This window comes from Artemia sp. Qi Xiang Cuo, chromosome 17, assembly GCF_049724085.1.
Source record: "Artemia sp. Qi Xiang Cuo chromosome 17, ASM4972408v1, whole genome shotgun sequence".
Classification (NCBI taxonomy): domain Eukaryota; kingdom Metazoa; phylum Arthropoda; class Branchiopoda; order Anostraca; family Artemiidae; genus Artemia; species Artemia sp. Qi Xiang Cuo.
Genome location: NC_142810.1, coordinates 54,771,763 through 54,791,575, shown reverse-complemented (window position 1 = coordinate 54,791,575; position 19,813 = coordinate 54,771,763). Strand labels below are relative to the sequence as shown.

The window sequence follows — 19,813 nt, the reverse complement described above, 5'->3', positions numbered from 1 at the left end:
ATATTCAAATTAGCCTACAAGTAGATTGTATCCAGGAACTAAATAGAAATAATATTACGAAAACAATCACACAGGACGTTATAGTTTATATTACAATAATTAACGTTCAAATTCCTAACTTTATACGGGTTAAGGTAAACTTAATACACACTATATACTTAGAATCACCATTAAAAGGCGATTATTTTGATATGTATATTGAAAAAATTATTTGGGGGGTAATTTAAAAAAAAACGAAGGAGATTAGTCTACTGAAATAGGGTCATTGGAAGCTTGCAAATTTGGAGTTGAGCTCAATCACTGCTGGTCTCTCGTTGTTAAGTACATGCAATGCATCTACTGACCTTTGACTCTTTGAGGTGACACTTTCAGTCGAATTTAGAAAAAAAATTGTTTTGAAGAAATTAAAAAAATAATAATAGGAAAATACAGCAAGAGTTTACATGTATGTGCTAACATAGAGGTTACATAGAGGTTTAGCCCCTCGAACATACCCAGTTGGTACGCCTCATTAGTTCGGTCATAGCCTAAGGCACGCTACCAAAGTTTAATTACCTTAGGGCCAGAGTTTATCTCCCCTATAAAGGGAGAATAAAAGCATCTACGACTACAACCCCCAAATACCAATAAATACACTTCACAACAACTTCACAACACTAAGAATTGCTAATGAGGTTGTCTGTTTAGCATTTCTTAACTAAAAAAAAAAAAAAAAAAAAAAAAAAAAAAAAAAAAAAAAAATGAATCGAACTTTAATGTTAGCTTGAAAGGAAAACTTGAATTTGTTTGTGAGCTAAATGAGCAAGAGACAGGCTAAACTATAAGAGACAGAATCAAATTATATTTATTGGAGATGAAAATATTAACCATCCAAAAGGGAGAACTATTTAGATTTGAAATGAAGTGAAGCAGCAGTAGTGAGTAAAGAGTAAGGTATGGCCAGTTCACCTTTAGGTCTTTCAAGGTAGATGATATTCAAATTGACCATACCGAAAGATATAAAAAATAGATAATAGCAAATAAATAATAATATGTAAAAAAATAAATCATATAAATATAAAAATGAAATAAAAAATAAATAGATAAATTTTTATTTATTTCATAAATAAAAACCTAAAATTTTATCATATTATAAAAACCCTTAAAATTTTTATCACCTAAAATTTTTAAGAATTTAGTAAAATAGATTTCATTCAGTGCAGTATTTCCAAATGGGGCATATTTTCATAAGAAAATATTTTGAAACTGGCACCTCAGTCATATTTTTGATTTAAATATTCTTTCGACCCATCAATCTTCTGGTTATACTATCCTACACCACCAGATATCTGTTAATACTGGATGTACGTAGTTTCGTTGTATACCTGAAGAATAGCAGTATATATGACATGTTCAGTTTTTGAATGTTTTTGCTCCAAGAGACAAATTCTATGAAATTACCGAGTCACAATGTAGCCCCCTGAAAAGCCTTATAAAAACCCGGAATAAACTTTAATCACTAAGAGGTTAAGTTTTTAATCAAGCCTTACCAATTGTTCATTATGGTCAGATCTAAGATCCCAAAGATGTAATATTCCAGATTGATCTCCAACTATCAGCTCAGTTTCATTAGGGTGCAAAAAGGCGCATGTAACAGGTGCACTTGTCTGGAATATACTTTGGCAGTGTAGACTAGCAGCCCTGTAAAATATAATATATATATATATAATATATATATATATATATATATATATATATATATATATATATATATATATATATCAAATAAATAGTAAATAGATAAATAGTTAAGAATGCAAATGGATCAAACTGAATCTGTATAAGAAATTTATTTACTAATTTATTAGACAATTAATAAATCTTAATTGGATGTTGACAGGTTCATGGTGAAAAAAGCAAGTTCTTTTTATGTGTTAATTGTTATAAAAATTCCTTTGTTTAGAGTTTCGGTTACAATTGGGTGGAGTTCTCCCTTAATCACTTTTTATTTCTTTGAATTCAAATCTGCGCAACATGTCCAAGGCTAAGGCAGGAAAGGGGGGAGATCACGTTTTCTTTCGAGATTGAAATGGTTAGTTGAAAAAGAATCAGAAAAAACAACAGAGATGAAAAGCGAAAATTGGGTTTATTGCTATTTACATCCAATGCAGTCTATTGCCAAAAAATTTCTTAGACAACACTGCCTTTTCTATTAACAACTGTAATGAAAATAAACTAAAAACGGGGAAGATGTTTTAATAAAAAAACGAAAAATAAAAATGAATGGTAATAAAATACAAAATAATAATAAAATAATAATAAAAAGTCAGAATATTTATGCTTGTCATCTGGAAGTCTTTATCAACGGAATAAAGAAAGCTAGTCTAAATAAAACATAGAAAGAAAAAAACCCAGCAAAAACGTCGTTTTTATTTTGACTTTCTGTATAGCCTCAGTTGTTTTTCTTCGTGTTTTATTTAGGCTAGTATTTTGTTTTGTTTTTCCACTGATAAAATCTTGCAGCCAAAAATTTGGTCTTATTATTCCCAATGTGCTATTGACAATTTAACAGACTGATGCTCGGGAAGACATTACCCCTAATCCTCCCTTCTGAGTCCAGGTATGTCTAAATTCTTATAAAAATATTCGACATCCTTTCTAGCACGACTTTTGGATCTGGATGCAGTATGGATGCAGTAAAAAAATTACGAAATCAGCCATTAAATTGACAGATGTTGGAGATATGTCTCCAATCCCAAATTAGGCAGTTTCTGAAAACATGGTTCTGGTGACCACTTGGGATTTTTCCGAAATATTAGTGGTTATTCCCTACTAGAGACATATTCAATCCAGAGTAGCCTATATTCAAGCCAGAGTAGCCTATTCAATCCTAAATTAACAGACTGATGCTTTAACAGACAATTTAAGACTGATGCTTAGGAAGACAATACCCCTAATCCTCCCTTCTGCGTCCAGGTATGTCTAAATTCTTATAAAAATTTTCGTCTTCGTTTCTAGCACGACTTTTGGATCTGGATACAGTATGGATGCAGTAAAAAAAATTACGAAATCAGCCACGAAATTGACAGATGTTGGAGATATGTCTCCAATCCCAAATTAGGCAGTTTCTGTAAACATGGTACTGGTGACCACTTGGGATTTTTCCGAAATATTAGTGGTTATTCCCTACTAGAGACATATTCAATCCAGAGTAGCCTATATTCAAGCCAGAGCAGCCTATTCAATCCTAAATTAACAGACAGATGCTTTAACAGACAATTTAAAACTGATGCTTGGGAAGACAGTACCCCAAATCCTCCCTTCTGCGTCCAGGTATGTCTAAATTCTTATAAAAATTTTCGACTTCCTTTCTAGCAAAACTTTTGGATCTGGGTGCAGTATGGATGCAGTAAAAAAATTACGAAATCAGCCACGAAATTGACAGATGCTGGATATATGTCTCCAATCCCAAATTAGGCAGCTTCTGTAAACATGGTTCTGGAGACCACTTGGGATTTTTCCGAAATATTACAGTGGTTATTCCCTACTAGAGACATATTCAATCCAGAGTAGCCTATATTCAAGCCAGAGTAGCCTATTCAATTTTAAATTAACAGACTGATGCTTTAACAGTCAATTTAAGACTGATGCTTAGGAAGACATTACCCCTAATCCTCCCTTCTGCGTCTAGGTATGTCTAAATTCTTATAAAAATTTTCGACTTCCTTTCTAGCACGACTTTTGGATCTGGATGCAGTATGGATGCAGTATAAACAATTACGAAATCAGCCACGAAATTGACAGATGTTGGAGATATGTCTCGAATCCCAAATTAGGCAGTTTCTGTAAACATTGTTCTGGTGACCACTTGGGAATTTCCCGAAATATTAGTGGTTATTCCCTACTAGAGACATATTCAATCCAGAGTAGCCTATATTCAAGTCAGAGTAGCCTATTCAATCCTAAATTAACAGACTGATGCTTTAACAGACTATTTAAGACTGATGCTTGGGAAGACATTACCCCTAATCCTCCCTTCTGCGTTCAGGTATGTCTGAATTCTTATAAAAATTTTCGACTTCCTTTCAAGCACGACTTTTGGATCTGGATGCAGTAAAAAAATTACGAAATCAGCCACGAAATTGACAGATGTTGGAGATATGTCTCCAATCCCAAATTAGGCAGCTTCTGTAAACATGGTTCTGGTGACCACTTGGGATTTTTCCGAAATATTACAGTGGTTATTCCCTACTAGAGACATATTCCATCCAGAGTAGCCTATATTGAAGCCAGAGTAGCCTATTCAATTTTAAATTAACAGACTGATGCTTTAACAAACAATTTAAGACTGATGCTTAGGAAGACATTACCCCTAATCCTCCCTTCTGCGTCCAGGTATGTCTAAATTCTTATAAAAATTTTCGACTTCCTTTCTAGCACGACTTTTGGATCTGGATGCAGTATGGATGCAGTAAAAAAATTACGAAATCAGCAACGAAATTGACAGATGTTCGAGATATGTCTCCAATCCCAAATTAGGCAGTTTCTGTAAACATGGTCCTGGTGACCACTTGGGATTTTTCCGAAATATTAGTGGTTATTCCCTACTAGAGACATATTCAGTCCAGAGTAGCCTATATTCAAGCCAGAGTAGCCTATTCAATCCTAAATTAACAGACTGATGCTTTAAGAGACAATTTAAGACTGATGATTGGGAAGACATTACCCCTAATCCTCCCTTCTGCGTCCAGGTATGTCTAAATTCTTATAAAAATTTTCGACTTCCTTTCTAGCACGACTTTTGGATTTGGATGCAGTATGGATGCAGTAAAAAAATTACGAAATCAGCCACGAAATTGACAGATGTTGGAGATGTTGGGCAGGGTCAAGGACTTTTATTCATTTTCGCATTAATGAAGATCCAAAAAAAAGGTGATTCGAAATCTACGGGTGGGGATACATTTTGCTTTTTTACATTTTTTAACGAAAATATTAAAAGTTATTTTTCCAGATAAACGGGGTATGTCTAAATTATTATAAAAATTTTCAACTTCCTCTCTAGCACGGCTTTTGGATTTGTCAAAGCAGAGCTTTTGGGTCAATGATCAGATTTAACAAGACAACAACAAGACGAATTGAATTAAAAGCTCCTGATTGAACACAATAAAAACAAAATGAAGATGAAATAATATCAAAAACTCATCATTCCCAAAAATAAAATTTACTATGGTCAGTGCCTCTAGTTATGGTTAAAAATTCGCCTTTAGACTTTTGTAACCTCCATATAATATAATAACAATATTTATTTAATACCCACTCACATCACAAGATAAATAGTGGAGTAACCTCTCTCAAAAAAAAAAGTGATTCAAATACGAAAATCAACAATAACATTACATAAAATAACTAAATCACCAATAACAATTAAATAACAATAATATTAAATAAATAAAATTAACAAAACAAACGAATAAAACCATGGTGAGGCGACAAACGCCGATACGCTGTTTCTGAAAGCTTTTGCTGTAAACCAGTCAGTTTCTCAGTAATATTCGGAAGGTAAAACTTATTTATTATTTTTCGATTCCTATACCAAAGAGGAAGATAGAGAAGAAATTTACAAAAATGGAAATAAGCCAATAACAATAAACGCTATACTACTAATGAATAATTAAATAATATATATAAATAATAAATAAATAATAATTCATAAAATATTTTATAATAAATTAAATATTCAAATATTTATAGTGAAATAAATATTCTATTAAAGAAAAAAATATTAATATAGAAATAAAAATAATACACAATCAATAATAAAAAAAACATCTAAAAATTTGACGAGGTTAGTAAAATAGATTTCATTAAGTGCAGCTAATATATTTTAGATATATGAGAATTAAGTAAACTTAAGTTAATTTAAGTAAAACTAAAGTTTAATATCAAATAAAAGAAGTAAGGGTTTTAGAGCATCTTCAGTACTCGGTTCTTGGTCAGTTTTCGTCATTTCTGATCGATATCGAAATAGCTTAGAATCAGTTCGCAGTCCAAGTCTAGCATAGAAACAACAAAAGACAGCAAACATTCTTTGAAAACCGATTAAAAACGAAGTATGTCATTCATAAATTTCTCAAGAGCTTAGTAAAATAGATTTATTCAAGTGCAGTTCATATATTTAGATATTATATATTTATTTTTAAATATATTTAGGATTAAATATATTTAATCCTAAATATATTTAAATATTAATATATTTAATATATTTATTAAATAATACATTTATTTATTAAATATATTTATAAATTTATTAATATATTTATATAGATATATTATAATATATCTAATATATTTAAATATTAGGATCATATATTTAGGATTAAACTTAGAGTCATTGTCAAACTAAACAAGCAAGAGCTTTAGAGAATCTTCGGTACTCAGTCAGTCAGAAGAAACTACGTTTGATAATTTTCAAACGTTTTACGTTTTAGGTCTAAGCATACGTTTTACGAGTTTTTGGAACTTTAACAAAAATCTTGATTTTTAATATAAACTACCATTATATTTACGTATATCGTTGCTTTTTAATAGACTATTAACAAAAAATGCCACATTTTATTAATGCCACAGAATTGCAATGTGGGTACTCATAAATTAGCACATTCAGTTATTGTTACTTTTTCAAAGGAGGGAGGGAGGGGGGGACATTAAGAGGAGCAAAGGTATATGAGGACTTCAGTGGCGAATCTCTAGCATTTTTATTCGGAGGGGGGGGGGGCAAGAGGGTCCACATCTGGATAGTCAAAGGGCATGGGATGTATAATATTTTTTTCTTCACATAATTGGGGGGGGGGGGAGTCAACTACACCCCCCTGGCCACCCACAAACAACGTCCCTGGAGGACTTACATATAATCTCATATCTATATCTTGGGTAATCTAGGTCTATGTCAGTCAGGAGAACCTACGTTTGATAAGTTTCAAACATTTTAAGTTTTACCGTTACGTTGTACGAGTTTTTGGACCTTTATCAAAAACTTGATTTTTCATATAGACTGCCATTAAAGTAACGATATATTTACATATATCGTTACATTTTAATAGACAATTAACGAAAATTATCTTCCCTTGCTCCCGGTGATCTCTTGCTCCTGAGGTTTCCCTGATGTTTCCTTGATGTAGATGGCGGTGAGAGCGCTTTGAAAAAGCTGCCTCCGACTTCTTAGTTTAGCTAGTCCAGTTTTGTCTTCATCTGGATTCCCGCTGTGATAGTGAAAGTAACCAAAGACTTGCTGTTCCTGACTTTGCTTAGTGCAATCATCATGCAAATTAAATACGAAAAACCGGCCCTAATGAAGATTCAATCACCAGATTTATCAGTGGCAACACCTTCCTTTTGTAACTTGTGGCTATTTGGATTCTTAAAGAAACCACCAGTGCGCACTGAGATAGCTCGCTACTTAGAGCCACCAGAGTGCTCTCGCTTATCAGACTGCTTGAATAAGCAAACCCACCGTGGCAAACGAGGAGGAAAAAGGAAACGCCAAATGAGAATCCGGTGCATTTCTCCTGCAGGAGAAAGACAAATGACCGGCTGACGAGGACGAGTAACCTAGTCGTAATCCGTTGCGCTCCTCCTCATGATACTCCACCCCTACTTGTTCCCTGGTTTATAGAGGATGTTAACTGCAGTACTTCGGAACCTACTCCTCCAAATTTGCGTCCGGAGCGATTCTCAGCAAAATACAAACTTACGACTATGCTAATATATAACGCTCAATCTTTGAACAATAAAAGGGAAAAGGTGGAAGTATTAATTAAGCAGAATAACGTGACCATTGCGCTTATCAGTAAGTATTGGGACATAATTGAAGAAAATGCATGTATTGGAGGTTACAGAGGCTTCCTCAACACTCGACGTGACAGAGGCATTGTCCGTCACAGAGGTGGCGTAGGACTTTTATACGTGACGACCTACCATCGAAACTGTTAAGTAGCTCCTATGATTTTAGCCATGAGATTGTGTGGGTGGAGTGCAGACTGGCGCATCTGTCACGAAGATTCTCCTGCTTAATAGTTACGTCAGTTTACTATCCAGAAAGCGCTGGGAACAGAAAAGAACTTATTGAGCATATACAAGTGTTCGTCGACAGAATGCGCCACAAGTACACTTCCCCTGCGTTTGTGATTGCTGGCGATTTCAATCAGACCAATCGTCAGTGGGTCTCAAACGTTTCGGATATGAAACAAGTAGTGAACATTCCGACTCACCAAAGTAGCAGTACTTTTGACATGATCTACACGAACTTGGCAGATCTTTATAACGCTCCCCGATCTCTAGGTCCCCTTCAGAATTCTGACCATTTTATAATTTTCTGGGAAGCACAAGCAAGTATCCCACGACCGAAACGAACAAAAACCACAAGTCGGCCCATCATAATGTCTTCAATAGCTCAATTCGGTCGCTGGATTGGTACTTACGATTTTGAGAACATTTGTGCAGAGGCGAACATTAATGTCAAAGTCAGCAAACTGAACAGCCTTCTGTTGGAAAAGTTCCACGATTTTTTTCCAATAAAAGTTATTACGGTTTGTGACACTGACAAACCATGGATCACCCGCGAACTCAAGCAGATGATAAAAACTCGCTGTAGTCTCCACAAAGCTGGAGATCAAGCGGCTGCAGCCAGTTTGCGTAACAGAATTGTGAAGTTAAACAGACTAGCCCAAAGACAGTATGTAAAAGAGAAAATAACACCATTACTGCACACTGACTCTCACAAATGGCACTCCTCGGTCGAAACCCTTGCAGGGAAATCAACACCAAAGGACCTCAGACTACTCAAAGATGACGGCACACTGACATCAGCTACTGAAGTGAACAATTTTTTCTCCGGCATATGCACCACATACCCATCAATCACAAACTCAGAGATTGAGAGTATCATTGCTGACACCGGGACTGATGAGATATGTGAAGTATCTGAATATGCCGTCTTTAAGGATCTTCAGAAACTGAAAGTAAACTGTGCGTCTTACCCTGGTGAACTCCCTGTCAAGTTGTTACGCGAGTTCTCAATCTTTCTCGCAAAGCCACTCAGCTCTATTATTAACCAGTGTTTTCGCGAACAAGTGTTCCCCAGTGTTTGGAAGAGAGCTTATGTGCGCGTCATTCCAAAAGTGAAAAACCCAAAATCTTGCGACCAACTCCGCCCAATTTCGATAGTTCTGAACCTCTCTAAGGTAGCGGAATCATTTATATATCGTGAACTTATGTCACAAGTCCAGGGCTCTCTTGATCCATACCAATACGGGTGCTTGAAAGGTAGTAGTACAACTGTTTATCTTGTGCCTCTGTATCACCTTATTGTTGAATGGCTTGACCAAGGAGGCACAATTGTAGATCTCCTCCTAGCCGACTATAGAAAAGCCTTCGACTTGATACGCCATTATACTGCAGTGAACAATCTGAAGGTTATGGGAGCTTGCAGACATATTCTCTTATTAATAATAGATTTCTTACGCGACCGACTACAGAGTGTGTATGGTCTCTATCCGGGTGATACTGATTCGGAATGGTCTGAGCTTACGTGTGGTGCCCCACAAGGCACTAAACTCGCTGCTTTGTTGTTCTTGGCAGTGATCAACTTCGTCCTTGCCGATTTTGACGAACGGTTCAAATTCGTAGATGACCTTTCCACCCTCTTAAAATACCTCATTGAGAAGTCTCAAACCGTTCCCCAGTTCAGTGAATCATTTATCGACAATTTTAGAGACCAGTGTTCTGAAAACAGCCTCCAAATCAACGAAACGAAAACCAAAATTCTTCGATTTAACCCTCTCAAAAGGGATTTTCAGTGCCCCCCTCCACCATACCAAAGCGTATCGTCGGCAGTTATTCTCGGTGTTACGTTCAGCGTTGACTGTTCGTTTAGCCTCCACGTCCAAGAGGTAGTGAAAAAGGCGAACTGTGCCATGCGTACCCTCTTACTGATGCGAAGATTTGGTTTTTCAGTGCCGCAATTGAAAACAGCCTACCTGATATATATTCGCCCGATATTAGAGTATACGTGCCCTGTATGGGGTCCACAGGTTCAGAACACTGCCTTTATGAGCGAAGTACTCGAATCAGTCCAGAAAAGAGCGGTGAAGGCCATACTGTCTGATCAGTACACCGATTACGAATCAGCACTGTCTCAACTAAATTTGCCGTCACTCCACGATCGCCGTTTTCAACTTATCCGTAAATTTGGCCAGTTTCTTCTGACAAGTGATAAACACAGAAATATATTACCCCCAATGCAGACAAAAAAAGTTACTACAAGATCAAAAGCAACAAAGCTAGCCCAGCCCAAGGGTCGCACTAATCGCTTCAGCAATTCGTTTGTGCCTTTTTATGTTTTTGTCTACAATAAGTGACATGTGTATTAATTTTTTTGTGTCTTTGTTTACTTTGTAAATAATAGCGCGATTTAGTCGGGATTTAAACCCTGACTACGAAAGCTTTTATGTTAATAAATGATTCTGATTCTGAAAATGCCACATTTTATTAATGCCACGGAATTGCAATGCGGGTACTTATAAATTAGCACATTCAGATATTGTTACTTTTTCAAGGGAGGGAGGGGGATTAAGAGGAGCAGAGGTATAAGAGGACCTATATATAATCTCATATCTATATCTTGGGTAATCTAGATCTAATTCAGCACTGGCAAACATAATTTCAAAGTTCATTAATTATCTGCTTAATTGTTTTCCCAAACTGTCCTACCCCAAAACAATTCAAGTCTTGTTATTATTCAATAGGTCTAAATACGTCAGTGTTAGCAGACTACCACACAGTTTTGGAAGTATATCCAGATATGTATCTTTGGTCTATTTCGGGAATGGAAGTTTATGGAAATGTTGATAGAGTAAGTTTCTGATATACCCTTTTGTAAGGGCGAATAAATTTTGGGTGGCAAGATGGTCCTTATTATATTATTCATTCATAGCATTCTCTATTCGTATTAAATTTAACTGTTGTATAACTTTATTTCCGCTCATACAATGTGTTCATGCAGGTATTTACTTTTCTTTGAAACACTTTTCCTTCTTTTCTTTATTAGCAGACTACCAAAACGTATCCGGAAATGAATCTTCAGTCTGATTCGGGAATACAAGTTTATGGAATAGAGCAGAAATTTTCTGATAAAGCATTTGGTTTGGATTAAGAGCATGTAAATTTTTAGTGGCAAGGTCGTACTTTTTATTCTACTCATTCATAGCAACCTCTGTTCGCATCAACTTTAATTGTTGTATAGCTTTATTTTCACATATTCTAGGTTTTAATGTGGCTACCTACTTTTCTGTAGAACACGCTTTTCTTTTCTTATTTTAGTTAATTTCTCAGAACAGAAAATTAATCAGGAATAATGGGGAAAAAATAGCGAAATTCCAAATTACTTTCGTGCAACGAAATTGATCTAAAACTTAAAAGGAATAAGACAAAATTTTAATAGGAGTGCTGCGGAATAGGAAAATTTAAACGAAACAATTCAAAGGTAATTATTCTAAAAATGTACTTGGCAAACCTTATAATTGGTAATTTAGATAATTACAATAATGACTTCTTCATTGAATAAAGCCTTTTGATTTAATTTGTCAATTTACTTTCAAGGTCGTTTTATATTCCGTAGCATAAACTACTTAAAGTAAGAGCACAGAAGGGCCTACGATTAATGAGTCAAAAACAGTAAATCGTCTTGAGCTGGGTTTGGATGAATGAATAATCAAACAGATATTAAGACTTGGATTATGCCTCCATCTGGAAAAAAAGTATTTAATTTGCGGTCTTTCAGAGGCAATGTGAAAGCTCCTGCAAAGACTGGAAAAGAAATAAGAACAAATATGATCTGTTTTACCTCAAATCCCAAATTCTGGCAGTACAGTCTTCTCCACCTGTGTACATCCAATGGCCTTCGTGATGAAAACCAACGGCCGTGACATTTTTCTGAACACCTTCATAGTTTACGACTGGTGTTGGACTGGTTGATTCAACCTCATACATTCTAATATGTTGAAAACCAGCAGCTGCAACAAGTGTGCCATCTGGAGTTATGTCAAGAGCATTTACCTGGAATTTGTACAAAATAATTGCATAGCTCTTGATCTTATGAGCTCTTACGGTTGTCACCGAATCAATTTTTGCACGAAAAAGCTGCTTATCAGCTGGAATTTCCTTTACTGGACAATAAATGCAAATAAGCAAAAGCAAGCAGAAACGCATTAAGAATATTAATGGGAATTTATACCAGTACTGTAAATACACGACAGTCAAAAAGTGTCGCTAAAAGTCCCATCTCAGCAGGGAAATCCTTTGTTAGGTCTCTCCAAAGTTTCCCGGACAACACCACAATTCTAGCAATCCAAGGACTCAGCCTCCAATATTCCGAAAGATGAGACCCTCAGTTACCCTTATGGCCTGCACAAAAATTGTTATTTAGAAATCCTCCAGCCAGAGCGTGTATTTATTTAGTTTTGAGTGCAAATCAGAAGGAGTATTTCAAGCCTGAACACTTCTAGCAATCCAAGGACTCAGCCTCCCCTATTCCGAAAGATGGGACCATCAGTTACCCTTATGACCTGCACAAAAATTATTATTTAGAGATCCTCCAGCCAGAGCGTGTATTTAATTAGTTTTGAATTCAAATCAGAAGGAGCATTTCAAGCCTGAACACTTCTAGCAATCCAAGGACTCAGCCTCCACTATTCCGAAAAATGGGACCATCAGTTACCCTTGTGACCTGCACAGAAATTATTATTTAGAAATTCTCTAGCCAGAGCGTGTATTTATTTAGTTTTGAGTTCAAATCAGAAGGAGCATTTCAAGCCTGAACACTTCTAGCAATCCTAGGACTCGGCCTCCACTATTCCGAAAGATGAGACCATCAGTTACCCTTATGGCCTGCACAAAAATCATTATTTAGAAATCCTCCAGCCAGAGCGTGTATTTATTTAGCTTTGAGTTCAAATCAGAAAGAGCATTTCAAGCTTGAACACCTTCTGCTTCCCTCATGCTAGTCATAATCGACCCTCTCTGTCCTAGATCTTCTAATGACCGATTTTTTAGCAGTTAAAGAAAAGCAGGTTGTCTAGGGCCAAATGAAAAGCAGATCATCCCCAAAAGGGGTGGGAGGATGTCGCAAGGAAAGATTAAAGGGAAATTGGAACTTCTTGGAAGGATATAAAGCGATAGGCTTTGAATAGATTGGGAGAGAGAAAGAGCGTGCGTAGCTGTGTTGGCCTTGCGCGGCTTGATGCTGCAGTGGAATTAATAGTAATAGTAGTAGCAGAGAGACAAGGATGAGATAACTGATCCAGAGATATTCCAGCATTAGTTGTTTCATCCACTCCCAACTCGATTCCAGAGATACCCAGAACACACCTAAGGTTAATTTTATTCCCTTTTGGGACCAATCTCTTCAATTTTTCATAATATTTCATTTAAGAAATTTTCTCTCATTTTAAGATATATAAACCTTCAAGGAATTCTATTTATTACTCAGGATGTGTACATTGGAGATGTCTGCCTTGCTGTTTTTTTTATTCCAAACATTTTAGCCGGAAAACCACAGTAAATTCCCTAAGATGATAACAAATTATCTCTATTTTCTAATAGGGATATTCAGGAATATTGCTTATCCACTCCCATACTGCTCACTAAATCGGAAGTTTATTGTAAAAGGTAAAAAGGTAAAGAATGCGGCATTGGACTTTACAGTCCCTACCGGCGGTGCTGATCTCCGCTTCTTGGCCCTTCAGCCAAGAAGTGCAACCATCCTTTGCTTTCACACACCCTTCATGTTTACCTTCCTCACATTTCTCCAGGTACCCATTTAAGGCTGTGTTGACTCTAGCTGAGCTTACAGAGTCACGCCACTGACCCCCGTCGTAAACCAAATAATTGGGTACACCGGGATTCGAACCCTCAACCTCTCGGACAAAGGATATTAAATCCAGCGCACCAATCCACTCGGCTAGGAAGTCTAGAATGATATAGATTATTCCAATGATTTTATGAAGCAGACGTAATTGCAAAAAAATGGAACACCAAAAAATAAATAAGTTATGAATCTAGGATAAAAACGTAAAAAATTCACTTGGATATATTCAATGCGACTTGGTAGCATAAGTCAACTCTGTGTTACTGTGTTACATAAAGTTTCACGGAATGCCTATTTACGTCTTAGGATATGTGTAGATTTTTTGAAGCACGGTTTAACAGTAATTGTCTGACAGGCTGTTTTTTTATTCCAAACATTTTCGCCTTAAAAACCATAGTAAGTTCCCTAAGAAGGTAACTAATTGTCTATGCTTTCAAAAATGGGATATTCTGGAATACTGCTAATCCACTAATCCAGAAAATCTTGATTTTCTCTTCTTCTCTTAGTCAAAACTTTTCCCTACTCCTCTCAATTGTCGACCTCAATTTTCTCTGCTCTACCAAAATCTTGATCTTAATTTTCTCTATTCCTCTCAGTCAGAATTTTTCCCTACTTTTCTCAAATGCCAACCTCAATTTTCCCTATTCATCTAAAATCTTGATTTCATTTTTCTCTACTCTTCTCAATCGGCATTTTTCCTAATTCTTTCTAAATGTGGAACTCAATCTCTTAGTTTTTCTCTCAAATCTCGATCTCAATTTTCTCTACTCCTATCAGTCAGAACTTTTCCCTACTCCTCTCAATTGTCGACCTCAATTTTCTCTGCTCTTCCCAAATCTTGATCTTAATTTTCTCTATTCGTCTCAGTCAGAATTTTCCCCTACTTCTCTCAAATCTTGATTTCATTTTTCTCTACTCTTCTCAGTCAGTATTTTTCCTAATTCCTCCTAAATGTGGACCTCAATCTCTTAATTTTGTCTCAAATCTCGATCCCAATTTTCTCTACTCCTATCAGTCAGAACTTTTCCCTACTCCTCTCAAATATCGACCTTAATTTCCCTACTCTTCCCTAATCGTGACCTCAATTATTTCTACTCCTCTTAATTCTCGATCACAAATTTCTCCACCCATCTCATTCAGAAAGTACCCCTACTCCTCTCAAATATCCCATAGCATCTAATGGTAAAAAGACCTCTATAGCAAAACTTATCCATGTTCAAAAGGTTAATCAACGAACGGTTAAGCATCTCAGCGTGAAATAAAAGCATCCTTTTGACGACTGTTTGCATTGGCAACCTCTATAACTAACACCACGCCTGATCTTTAGAAAAATTACCAGCTCATGAAAATTATGATCTGACAGGAGCAACCAAATCCAATATATAAACTTAACTATATCATTCCAGGTAAAGAAGACAAGAAACCTTCGATTAGGCTATTTAGGGGGGCGAGGGCAAGAATTTTATATAAGTAGGAATAATACTATTTTCTTATCTTAGCCACCAATTTGAGAAATTTTCTCTCTTTTTACTGTTTTTTTCGGCTTTTAGGTGGGCGGGGCTTCATAATCTAACCCTTCCACAAACTACCTTTCAGAAATAGACTATAGGGTAAATCGCTGCTTTTGAGACACTTATATTTTTATATATATATAGTTGAATTGTATATTACAAACTAAAGAAAAAGAGGAGTGGCGTGAATTGGGAAGAGGAGGAGTCGGCTGTGGGGACCTATGTCCTCCTAGATTTTTGTGCCCCACCCCCTATATTTCGAAAAATGTGTTTTTTTTTTTTGGGGGGGGGGGTTGTCACTGAAATATACCTTTTTGGTATTTTCATTTTAAGAAATAATAAAGAATTAAGAATTTACTCCCCCCCCCATTCTGATTTGGAAAAATCAGACAAATCTACAGTATGACAAACTTGTATTTGGATATTGACTGTCATTTTTATTTTTTATTTTTTTTTACATTTATTTGACAAGAACAGAAGCTTGGCCATCCAAGCTTGTGAGTATTCGTTTCAAAATGAACCATTAAGTCACATTCAATCACAACATTCAATCAATCATTCAATCACAAAAATAATACCTATTTATTTTAACAGTATTTAGCAAACATTTTGGTGTCCATTTCAAACTAAAAAGAAGTAAAAAAGACAGCGCTGGACTTTACAGAACCCTACTGGCGGTGCTAATTTTCATTTCATGGCTCTTCAGCCAGGTAGTGCAATGGGGGAGGGAACAGCTACCCTTTGCTTTCCCACACCCTTCCTGTTTACCTTCACCATATTTATCCAAGTACCCATCTAAAGCTGGGTTTATTCTGGCTGAGCTTATGGAATAACGCCATTGGCCCCTGTTCCAAACGAAATAACACACAACACCAGGACTCCAACCACTGGCCTCATGGACAGGGGGATTCAAGTCTAGGGTGTTAACAACTCCGCTAGGATAGCTCCCATTTCAGACTACATTACAATAAAATGTAGTATCATTTCATATGCAGTTGGAATTTTTACAATGCTGTCATAAAGCAAATCTTGGCAGCAGTTCATAGTGGCTATAGCCTACTTGTAGGAAAGTTGGATTGTGCCTGAAAAGCAATGATTTACCCTGTATTCATCCTGAACATCATCTTGTCTTAGATCTTGCTATGCTAATAGAGGCACTCAGGATGCAGACAAAGAATTTGTAGCCTTTTTGGTACCATGCTGCTGCCAGCCTATCTCCCACTTGCCTTACAGGATCAAGCATTGCTAGAAAATAATTAAATACCTGAGAGTCTGGATGTTGTACTGTCCTTTTGCAAAAGCCACTATGCGCCTGCCAAAATTTGATAGTATGATCATATCCACCAGTTGCCAATATTACTTGTTGTGAATGCCCCATCTAGGTAATGTAACACTGAATTTAAGGCAAAATCGTTTGAATTCGTCAGTCATTAGTGAGACAAAAACGAGAAGAGAGAGTTAATAAATAACCAAGAACTTTCTTTTTTTCCATGACATTAAATAAGACCCTCTTTTTCATTTTTTTAACTTTATATGTTTTATCTTAGAAAAAATCAATATTTCCAAAAATATAACCTTTCATTACCAGAAAAACCAGCAAATTGATTCTCTTCAATCAACTCTTTTAAATCGTTTTTGTCTTTTTTTTATTTTAAATAGTAGAATCTTGCTTCTGATTCCTTGCCTTTGAAGGTTTCAAATGACAATAAAAAAAAATACAAAATTATGTAAAAATACATAAAACAGAAGAAAAATAATTACATACATATTTTAGAGCACACAATGAGAAGATTTTTCCTTGTAAACTAAATCACATTAAAACAGTGCTGAATTATATTTTACATCTTATCTTTCTAAATTTTATCATTTGGTCTAGAAATGGTAATTAAAAAAAATGAAATACAGCAAAAAATTATAATCAAAAAGACTTTCTTTTTGGATATGTAGAAATATCCAAGAACAGAAAGTTTCCTATTCAAACAGACTAAATGATGACTTTGGCAAAAAGAAACATATGAAAAAAAAGGCAAATAAACGAATTTACCAACATTTTTGCATTGATTATCTCAAATTAGGTGTTAGGTACAATTTAAATGGCTTATATTTTTAATTCATTTGTCTAAGAGGTTTACCTTTTTGTTTTCAATAAAATCATGCTACTTCAAGGTAAAAAAAAAGGCCAAAAATGGTAATTAACAAAAAATGAAATACACCAAAAAATTGCAATCAAAAACAAATTTTGAGAGAAAAATTTTTTGGACATGCAGAAATATTCAAGAATAGAAAGTTTTCTATTAAAACAGACTAAATGATGACTTTGGCAAAAAGAAGCATATGAAAAACGGCAAATAAATGGATTTACCATCAATTTTGCATTGATTATCTCAATTTAGGTGTTAGGCACAATTTAAAAGGCTTATATTTTAATTCATTTGTCTAAGAGCTTTACTTTTTTGTTTTCAATAAAATCATGTTACTTCAAGGTAAAAAAAAAGTCCAAAAATGGTAATTAAAAAAAAAATGATATACACAAGAAAATTATAATCAAAAAGATTAATTTTTTTGTACATGCAGAAATATTCAAGAATAGACAGTTTTCTATTAGAACAGACTAAATGATGATTTTGGCAAAGATAAACATATGAAAAAAAGGCAAATAAATGGATTTACCAACATTTTTGCATTGATTATCTGAAATTAGGAGTTAGGCACAATTTAAAAGGCTTATATTTTAATTCATTTTTCAAAGAGCTTTACCTTTTTGTTTTCAATAAAATCATGTTACTTCAAGATAAAAAAAAGTCCAAAAATGGTAATTAAAAAAACGAAATACAACAGAAAATTAAAATCAAAAAGATAAATTTTTTGTACATGCAGAAATATTCAAGAATAGAAAGTTTTCTATTTAAACAGACTAAATGATGATTTTGGCAAAAATAAACATATGAAAAAAAGGCAAATAAATGGATTTACCAACATTTTTGCATCGATTATATGAAATTATGAGTTAGGCACAATTTAAAAGGCTTATATTTTAATTCATTTGTCAAAGAGCTTTATCTTTTTGTATTCAATAAAATCATGTTACTTCAAGGTAAAAAAAACGTCCAAAAATGGTATTTAAAAAAATGAAATAGACCAAAAATTATAATCAAAAAGATTAATTTTTTGGACATGCAGAAATATTCAAGAATAGAAAATTTTCTATTAAAACAGACTAAATGATGACTTTGACAAAAATAAGCATATGAAGAAAAGGCAAATAAATGGATTTACCAACATTTTTGCATTGATTATCTCAAATTAGGTGTTAGGTACAATTTAAAAGGTTTATATTTAATTCATTTGTCAAAGAGCTTTACCTTTTTGTTTTCAATAAAATCATGTTACTTCAAGATAAAAAAAAAGTCAAAAAATGGTAATTAAAAAAAACGAAATACAACAGAAAATTATAATCAAAAAGATAAATTTTTTGTACATGCAGAAATATTCAAGAATAGAAAGTTTTCTATTTAAACAGACTAAATGATGATTTTGGCAAAAATGAACATATGAAAAAAAAGGTAAATAAATGGATTTACCAACATTTTTGCATCGATTATATGAAATTATGAGTTAGGCACAATTTAAAAGGCTTATATTTTAATTCATTTGTCAAAGAGCTTTATCTTTTTGTATTCAATAAAATCATGTTACTTCAAGGTAAAAAAAAACGTCCAAAAATGGTAATTAAAAAAATTAAATACACCAAAAATTATAATCAAAAAGATTAATTTTTTGGACATGCAGAAATATTCAAGAATAGAAAATTTTCTATTAAAACAGACTAAATGATGACTTTGACAAAAATAAGCATATGAAGAAAAGGCAAATAAATGGATTTACCAACATTTTTGCATTGATTATCTCAAATTAGGTGTTAGGTACAATTTAAAAGGTTTATATTTAATTCATTTGTCAAAGAGCTTTACCTTTTTTTTTTCAATAAAATCATGTTACTTCAAGGTAAAAAAAAAAAAAAAAAAAAAAAAAAAAAAATAAAAAAATGTGTAGTTGGAGAAAAAAGTGGCGTCAATTAAACAGGATAATAGGCTAATCAAGATAACGTAACTGTTACTGGCATGCCGAGTTTTCGTTATTGAATTTCATACACTGCAGACTAAACTATTTTAATTTAAATTCAAAACCATGTTTTTAGGTAAAGATAACTGGTGCAATACCCTTGGAAAGAATTCCGTATTTTATGTAAATCCATTCTTTGGATCAATATAAGTCGTTGGAAGACTCAGACCATCCCATTTGTGGCTGGACAATGGCCTAGTCACAAAATCTGTCATCTCTTTACAATTTCTGGGATGGGTAATGTTGTTTTCAGCACTCATGGATCTCCTTGTTGGATACC

The 19,813-nt window shown here is 34.4% G+C and overlaps 2 protein-coding genes across 3 annotated transcripts in view; one reads left to right on the top strand and one right to left on the bottom strand.

Annotated features, from left to right (window-relative positions):
• Lst8 (MTOR associated protein, LST8) overlaps positions 1 to 19,813 on the bottom strand; it is a 49,622-nt gene that overhangs the window by 20,134 nt on the left and 9,675 nt on the right. The window contains exons 2-4 of one of the 2 annotated variants that reach the window (XM_089102954.1): positions 16,676 to 16,789; positions 11,879 to 12,090; positions 1,530 to 1,680 (exon numbers count right to left, since the gene is read on the bottom strand). In XM_089102954.1, the coding sequence (XP_088959080.1) occupies positions 1,530 to 1,680; positions 11,879 to 12,090; positions 16,676 to 16,789 (477 nt within the window). Of the gene's footprint in view, positions 1 to 1,529; positions 1,681 to 11,878; positions 12,091 to 16,675; positions 16,805 to 19,813 lie in introns of both variants that reach the window. The other variant, XM_089102956.1, reaches the window with a different exon arrangement.
• Positions 8,130 to 11,188, top strand: LOC148942362 (uncharacterized). The gene is made up of 3 exons (XM_089103597.1): positions 8,130 to 8,852; positions 8,979 to 10,121; positions 11,084 to 11,188. Exons 1-3 carry the CDS (start codon positions 8,130 to 8,132, stop codon positions 11,186 to 11,188), a joined length of 1,971 nt encoding a protein of 656 aa, XP_088959723.1.